Below are 9,033 nucleotides of genomic sequence, written 5' to 3'. Positions count from 1 at the left end.
CAGGCACTTAAATTGAAAAGAATTGTTCAATGAAAAAAATGACCTAAAAGTTGACACAACTTGATTTGAACTCGAGTTCCATTTAAGTGAAGGGCTGCAGACGCATGCCACTGTATAGCCTACATGCATGAATAGCCTACTTCTTCGTACACGTAGGGATTTACAGATGAATACCAAAGGCTGATTTGCATCTAGTATCATGACGTATGTTATCAAATGGTTTGTGACTCGGCTGGTGAGCACTGGGGGGTCACGTGACCAGCCAGTCGGCATACTTCAGTAGGACGTCGGATCACAGTCAAGCAGCGGAGTTGCAGAGAAGATGGCGAGCGGCATCACTGTGATTACACGAGGGTTGAAGACTTCTGCAATTCGCAATGGCACCGTCAAACATCTGACTGTCATTGGAAGTGGATTGATGGGGGCTGGTATAGCACAGGTACTAAAAAAAGATGTAGCCAAAAATAAAACAATTCAGGTTACGGGCAGTGCTCATGGGGACACTGATAGTATTGCCGGCATGCACTAAGTTAAATTAAAAATACAGTATTCTGATGAGTGTTGTTCCGTTCAGAAGAGCTAGCTACAGCAACGTACTCGTGTCCTGAAGCAGGGCCTATATATTAATATTATCTCCATCTGCTACTACCTCTATAGTTAAAAACTGGCTTCTACACATGAACGTCTAGGGTACAAAGTTCACAGTACCATGTTCACCACCGCTACGCAGAGTTGTCTCACCTTGATTCCAATTTTAACTTGTATGAACTTACCATTGCAATATTTCTCAAATTATTCTTTACAAGTATAAACCAGAATATGTACAGACGTACAAAAACAACCCTACTGATATCATGCACACCGTTTTCTTTGCTGATTGACTGCCTCAATGAACATCAACAGGGGTGTAGGAAGCAAATGAAAAGTGGGGGGGGGGGGGGGGTGGTGGGTGGGGGGGGGGGGGCATTATCCCAACCAATGAGGTGAGAGTCCAGTGGCCGCCAAGAACTTGGAAGCTCTTGGACCCTATGTAGCTGTACCCGCATTTGAATGTGTTTTAAGAGGAAAAAATATCCATCCTCAAGGTTGTGATAAATAAGATTTATACTGCACATTTTGGCACAGATTTAGTTTTTGGATAAGCACTGTGAGTTGTGAAATATTTACTCTTATAGTGCATGCGGATAAAGTGAACAATGTTTAAGGGTCTAGGGGCTGCCCAGGCCGGTAAACTCTGAGATTCCAGACGACCGAAGACATGTTTTAAATGCTTTTTCAACCAGTTAAATACAAACAGATGTATGGAGCCCTTAACTTGAAACTGTTGAAAATTTGTGTGCTAAAATGCAGATCCTCTGAACGTGGAGTTAGAAGCGTCCACAAAATTGTAGAAGGGAATTCGATAGGATCTGTCCAACATTATGATAAAAACCTAGATATGCTCGATATTTAAATTCTTACTTCTTTTGTGATGCAGGCCTGGCTTCATTAAAGTGCCTCTCTTGTCAAAATACAAATTGCTAAGAAATATTACAGTGATATGAAAGAAATCCTACGGAGTAAGCCTAACACTATGTTTCAATAGGAGTTTGATGAATAACACTGTTTAGCCCATATAACTGAAGATTCCTTGAAAAACAAAATCTTCGGCTGTGTTCGTAACATTTTCCTGATGTAACGTGATAATATTCCCTGTATGACGTCTAATTAGGCCGATGTGACGTTGAGTAAGGCATTTATGCTGGGTTGATGCCAAGAGTGTTTGAAAGGGCAGCGTCATTTGTGGATATACATCAGCGATTGATGACGTCGTGTGTTTGCGAGTAACGTCACACCAGGCAAAGTTGGAAGGGACAGAAATATTTTGTTTCCGTATACTCTGATGAAGTGTACAATATACGTTTTAATCCACTACAATATTTTCACAATTTAGGAAAGCAATTCAGACAATCCCAGTCTTTATCAGTTTACCTTGCTTTTAAGAAACAGATGTTTTGACACCAATGTAGCTCTTTAAACATCAACATCGTTTGTAAGGATTCCCGCCTTGCTGAAAATATGCCATAAAATAGAGCGAATACAGCACTGAGTTTTGCTGGGTGCTGGAGGATAAGAGATCTTCCGGAGGAATTAATAGATGCGAGTTTTCACTCTGTTTGAATGCTGAGTTACATTGCCCAAGTTTGCAAATTATAAAATTTCAGATCCCGTGATGACATGGATGCTTTTTCCCCGAGGTTAAAATATCTGACCTAGAAAATTAATGGGTTAATTTGAACAAATTAAAAGAAATGTTTTCACAACAGTTATTCATAACAGGGAAAAAAGTAATGAACATTTACTGTTGTATATTTTTCGAAAATTGAGTTTGGGAGGGGGGCGTGCAGAACATATGCTGCTCTCCACCCCCCCCAACCCCATTGGAAAGTCCACCCCCACCCCCCCACCAACACCCCCCACCCCCATCCACCCACCCCACTTCCAACCACCACCCCCCAACCCCACCCTGCATTGGTCATAATGTGTTTTGAATGTGTGTCCAAAATTGAAGTGGTATTGATGAAAGAACATGTATATTTACTACAAGTTTACCTTTGTTCAGGTGGCAGCTCAGACTGGCCACGAGGTAACCATGGTGGACATGTCTCAGGATATTGTGGAGAAGGCGAAAGGCAATATCCAGAAGAGTCTTCAGCGGGTTGCAAAGAAGAAGTTTGAAGACGATTCGGCAAGTATTCACCAAGGACACATGCATGCATATATGTGCTCTCCTATTTCGTGGACGCGGTGAAGTAGTTTGCACAACTTCAGATTTGTGTCAGTGTTAGAAGCACTTTAATTCTCTGCTTTTAAGTTATCATTGTTCGGGAATTCAGTTTTAAATTGTGTCGAGTATATAATATGTTATAGGGAAAACATTCATACTATTATTTTATTTGATTGGTGCTCTGGAATATTTGACTTATATGACTGTAGCCAGCTATCTGCTGGTTGAAAACCAGAAAAGCTTGATTTTCTAATTTTTCTTGTTGTTAAATGAAATGAGGTTTCAGTTTTGGATCAAGGATATCAAATTAATATAAATGTTGGGGCCACGAGCTTGAGTGTTCACATCTAGGTCCCTGTGTTTGAGCTAGGGGTTTACACCTGGAGGATATTAGATGTATATTGCAGTGTCTGAGAACTGGGATATCAGCTAACACCTATTAAAAGCTTCAAGGACGGCAATCTTGGCATCTTTTCAACATGGTGATCAGCTGAAGGAAAAAGTACTTGTAGGCCTTGTGTCCATATTCTGTGACAGGATGGGGCATCATGCTTGGAAACTGAAATAATGTTAATAAATATTTAGCTGTGTTCAGTTTCCTCCAGCGATAAACCGGACACTTGTGACACTGTATTAAATGAAAATACATTTGAGTAAAGTGTGAGTCAAGATATAAATCTCTCTTATAAAAATTGATGTTGATCTGTGTTGGGTGTCTGTAGAAACTTTGGGTGGATGTGGTTTATTCTGAGCTCTCATAAACCCTGACTGCCATGTTATTAATGTCACAGAGGGAGTCCAGGAGATTTGTGGCAAAATTCGTTTTTACTAATAAAATAATAATTTTTTAATAGAATAGATCAAATAGTTGCCTTTTTGTAAATATCAGACTCACACCAGTATTATTTACAGTGTTGAAATGACTTGAAAGATTGAAAATAGTTACGAGGCCCGCTTCATAAATTTTAGGACTGTTACTCCAATTCCTTAACTTTTTCGCTTATGAAAGAGCAACTTTCAGTGCAATTTAAACTCATTTTCTTGATTTTGGAGACAAAACTACATTGGTTGGATTTCACGGCTTCACACAAAGTATAAATTTATCAAGCTACACAGAATAATGCCTTCAGATATGCTTGAATGAAGACCTTGCAAAACATTTAGAGAGGTTGGAGAATTATAGTATTATTGATTTTGATTGATACAATGTGCGCAAACAAGCCTGCATTTTGTGAAAGGTAATTATTTGGTCTGTTGTAAAAGTATAGCAAAAGGTGATAGGATTTGCACTTGTCAGTTTTTTCTCCAAAAATCTCTGGTGTTGCCTCATTTTTGATTATGGCTCTAAACCCTCTAAAGGTAAGGCAGTGTAATTGCTTTCTTTTTCCTGTTACCCACAGTCCAGAACAAGTTTGTAACTGAAACTCTGGGAGGCTGAGTACAGACACAGATGCTGTCAAGGCTGTAGCCAGCTCTGACTTGGTGATAGAGGCCATTGTGGAGAATATTGAAGTCAAGAGGAAACTGTTCAGTTCTCTGGACAAAGCTGCACCTGCGTGAGTGGATTTATATCAGTAGACAGATCTACTTGCTGTTCTTGAGTGTTGTGTTGGCGATAACAGTTTGCATGTACTGGCATATGCAAACTGTTTTGGCAAAACTGGGCAATTCAAATCACTCAAAATGATGTGCAGCATAGATGAAGCATAATGGAATTCATGTTAAAGGCGTAAAATATCAAAAAACCTTTCACACATAATCATGGTTTGTTTAGTGTTTTACTACCACAGGCCAAGCTTGCTGTTATTAATAAATATCCTATGCTTTGTTCCTCAGCCACACCATATTCACCAGCAACACCTCGTCTTTGCCTATTGGTGAGATAGCAGTAGCCACGGAGAGGAAGGACAAATTTGGTGGCTTACATTTCTTTAACCCCGTCCCTGTCATGAAGCTCCTGGAGGTGACGGGGGTGCTGCTTATTTGGGGCACAAATGTATCTAGAGGATAAATCTTGTAATGTCTGTTAAAGGATAAGACAGCACCTGGCTAAAGCATATTTAAATTGAAAGCAGGATACTCAAGCTTCTATAACATATCACACTTTATTGTTTTAATGAGATTTCACCAAATAACATGTAGAACAAAATGACAATACTGCACAATTGGCATTGTGAGTGGAGGCAGCTGGAGAATTTTATCCAATCAAACATGTAACATGTTGCTATCAGGTTGAGTGGCTTAAGGTGTGATGTAGCCTTTACCCATTCACCCCATGAAGTGACATATGATAACACAAAACTACTACATAAGACATTATTTGGGATCGTTCATAACGATTTAGTTATTTGTAGCTGAAGGGCCATTTCACAAAAGTGGTGTGTGGCAGGTGTGTATCATTTACGGACCACCACAGAAGTAAAATCAGTTGATTTACAAGCCGTTTAATATTCAGCGATGGTATCACAAGTTATGTCAGAGAGTAGCATACCGTCTTGACACAAACCCCATTCATCTCCCCAAATACATTCTTGTCGTTCATTTTAGTGTTTAGTCAGCAGTTTCTAATTAACAAATGTCAGAGTCAATGCAGAATTCATTAGGGATTGCGAAGCTTTATACATGGGAACGAGAAGACCCCATCTCGTTGGACAATGATTACAATAGATAGAAGTCTTACAGTATAATTTTTTCTCTGCATTTATACAGCTGAAGAATTTAGGTTTGCTCCTTGTCTTTCTCACATTCAAGGAGGTTTTTTGTGTTTTCTTTTATGAAACACATTAAAACTGTTGAAACACAGCGTTCAAGCTGAGGTGCAATTTGCTGATAACTAGATCAGCGTTGCTCTCTTCTTAGAAGTCACCGCTAAAAAATTGAAGCATAAAATCCAGCAAACAGTTGAATGCCTCAGTGGTACTTACATTTGTACGAGTATGATCCCGTTGTAATATTATAAACACTTACTTGGGGTCAAAATGGCCAGCACAATCCCTCCCTAGGCCACGACCTGATCCAGGAATTTCCCGGCCATGCATCTGCAGCTATGCTATTAAAACAGGGTTGCTGGAGTTCGGTGTAGTAGGCCACGGGTATCCGTGTATCAAACAGTTCACGCAGTGGAAGAACATTCTTCCAGTATGTCCAGTTTCCGAGAAAACCATATTATCACTTGGACCTTCATCGCGGAAGTCCACAACTTCTATCTGCCATAGGCTACTACTTAGACTATTAGGCCGAAAATATCTTTGACATTAGAGAGCTAGAGTAAAACGCTACATCAGCTTGCCCTTGATAATGGAGACATGCTGAAGCTGTGTCAAGACAAGGTTTCACTAAACTTTTCCTCGGTTGAAAAAGAATCTAAAAAAATATTAAATGCCAGTTTAAAATACTTCACATATTTCCAGTGATCATAAACATTAGTCAGGTGCTCTCTTTCTCTTTAACTTTAGTGGGATAGTGTGTGGAAAATTTGATCGCTCTGGGACAAATATCTGGGATTTACCAAGCAATGTTTTAGGGGAACTTTTGTTGCACAGGTTATATGTGGCATGTGTCATATTGGCATTTTTCTTGTTGATGCATGTCTGTTGAAAAACTTTCATGTCAATCTAATATGAGGAAAGTGTTTCCATGCAGATACAGCACCACATAAATTAAATGTTGATATTGATGTATTTGTATTTTAGGTCATCCGGATACAAGAAACAAGTGAAGAAACATTTAATACATTATTAGAGTTTGGCAAAAATCTGGGCAAGGCAACAGTTAACTGTAAAGTAAGTTTAATTACATTTATTAGAAATCTTATTGGTTTGTGCACACTTCGCTAGATCTAGATTAGATTTTGACATATGAAAACAACAGTGTGTGCAAAAATTAGAAAGAATTCAGCCATGAAAAAGTCACAAAAACTGGCATTCCAGATGAAGTAAATTACATGTTGTTTGCTGAAGTGATCTTTCGTGATTCTGTTTCATCTATCTGAATATTCTTTGAGAAAATGAGCAATGGTTCAGGGTTGTTTACTTCAAAATTTTACATTGACTTAATGATCTGTGAAAATATGTGAGGCTGGGCATCCAATATTTCTTTTGAGATTTGACTGTACAAGTAGTTTTATTCCATCCAGGACACTCCAGGCTTCATTGTGAATAGACTTCTGGTCCCATACATGATGGAGGCTGTCAGAATGGTTGACAGGGGTGAGTCGATTGCTGTTCTCATAAAGCATGATTGATAAGCCTGCCACATAATCTTAACCAAGGTGTTTGAAGTCAGTTTATAACTTACCTAGAGGTTGTCAAATTTCTGTTGTCTTTAGACTTCTTTTACTTGATGGAAGCTGTATAAAGGTGATCTGATGATTAGAGGAAATTATTTAAGCTTCATCTTGTTTGGTTGATTAGTTGATTTAAACTTTAGCCTGGTGGCATTAAATTACTTGAGTGCATGTGTACTTTCACTTGAATGAGTGACATTTAATGTATAATGCTTGTATTTTTTGTCAATACTTAATAATGTTGCTCCATGCCGTGATATAGGCGTGTTACAAAAGAGCACTGATATCCAGAAGATGTGCTGTTTTCAGACCAAGTACACTATAGCTGTAATCTATTTTATCCACTGCGCTTGACCAATGAGCTCAAAGGCTGTACATGCCCTCTGAGTCACTTTTGGCATGCTGGAAGCTCAAATTCAGCACGCACTAGTTCAACTTGGGTTGAGGTAGAAAAGGTTGTCAGGTACTTGGTGAAGGGCGGTGGTTTTCTCTAGGTCCTTGACCCATAAAACACTTTTGACATAGAAGTGAAAAATATTCTTTAATATGGAGTACAAAAACGCATAAATGCGTACTATTGTGATGCCAGTCATCAAAGGACGAAGTATTAAAGGTACCTATTTTGTTCACCCTTAGGTGATGCCAGTGCCAGGGATGTGGATACAGCCATGAAGTTAGGGGCAGGCTACCCCATGGGACCTATAGAACTGTCTGACTATGTTGGCTTAGATACCTGTAAATTTATAATTGATGGTAAGGCTATTAGACGATGCATTTACTTCAGATTTTCCAATTTAATGATTAACTTAAGATGTATGCATCTATCTGAGACTTGGGTTACTCCCAAGGACATGTAGTTTTACTCCTTCATTAAACTTCATCAACGTAATGCACAATCAAGGAAAAAAATAATGATACAAACGTTTTGTCCCCAAAGAAATGTTAACACTCTCCATAAAGTCCTGTATACTTGATTGTATTTATTCTAGGCTGGCACAGGAAGTATCCTGACAACCATTTGTTTGAGCCGAGTCCTTTGCTGGACAGACTGGTGGAATCAGGCAAGTTTGGAAGGAAGAGTGGAGAAGGCTTCTATAAATATGAGAAATAACTACATGTGTAAATTAATGCTTTGTAATTCCTCATCAGCTGTGTTTATATTCCAGACCCAGAGTGCCATAACAATGTTACTGCAACATACATGTATAAAATCCTGTTTAGGGAAATCTAAAGCAGTGAAATGTCTGCTTTAGGATATTCTTTGATAATCATGCATATACTACATGTACACAGGAAATAAATGAAAAAATATCACAAATTGATGATTTTCGTATGTTGGGATTTGTTATTGATCTTCAGTGTGTGACATTTGTTTGTTTAGTTTGTCTTGAATTAGTTTTACTGAATGATTTGTACAAGTGGCCAAAAACTGGCAATGATTGTCGTTCTTGGTCTATGAAATTTATGATCTTGATAAAGGGTATTTCTAAACTTAGGTGCCAGAATTGTCCTAGTAGATTTTTCCTAACATCACTTATTAGGCATTTCAACTTAAAGTCGCTTTATCCTGAAAGTGGTGCTTCAGACCATTTAACATGGAAGTTGATGATAGAACACAAGAGAGTGGGCTGCCCAGTGATTAAAACTGCTTGCGTCTCCTCACTAGCACACAAGGTGCGGGTTGAAGCAGCCATGGATAGAGATTGTTTAGATTCCCCACCCTCACTGATTGTGAGGCGTTGGTGATAATGAGTCTTTGACGGCGATCACGTGGCCATTATTCCCCACCCTCACTGATTGTGAGGCCTTGGTGATAATGAGTGGTTGACGGCCATCACGTGGCCATTATTCCCCACCCTCACTGATTGTGAGGCCTTGGTGATAATGAGTGGTTGACGGCCATCATGTGGCCGTTATTCCCCACCCTCACTGATTGTGCAGCCTTGGTGATAATCACGTGGCCATTATTCCCCACCCTCGC

At 39.2% G+C, this 9,033-nt stretch overlaps 1 protein-coding gene across 1 annotated transcript; it reads left to right on the top strand.

The window, feature by feature from the left end:
• The first annotated feature begins 305 nt into the window (after window positions 1-305).
• LOC135461306 (hydroxyacyl-coenzyme A dehydrogenase, mitochondrial-like) lies at window positions 306-8,788 on the top strand. The gene is given in 9 exon segments (XM_064738330.1): window positions 306-439; window positions 2,603-2,728; window positions 3,559-3,563; window positions 4,168-4,323; window positions 4,604-4,730; window positions 6,460-6,549; window positions 6,903-6,975; window positions 7,689-7,805; window positions 8,042-8,788. Coding segments are annotated over 9 exon segments (933 nt in total). The 5' UTR covers window positions 306-322; the 3' UTR covers window positions 8,164-8,788.
• Window positions 8,789-9,033: the final 245 nt, after the last annotated feature.

The sequence above is a fragment of the Liolophura sinensis genome, chromosome 1, assembly GCF_032854445.1.
Source record: "Liolophura sinensis isolate JHLJ2023 chromosome 1, CUHK_Ljap_v2, whole genome shotgun sequence".
In the NCBI taxonomy this organism is placed as follows: Eukaryota; Metazoa; Mollusca; class Polyplacophora; order Chitonida; family Chitonidae; genus Liolophura; species Liolophura sinensis.
The sequence above is the reverse complement of the archived record's forward strand: the minus strand, read 5'-3'. Positions and strand labels throughout refer to the sequence as shown.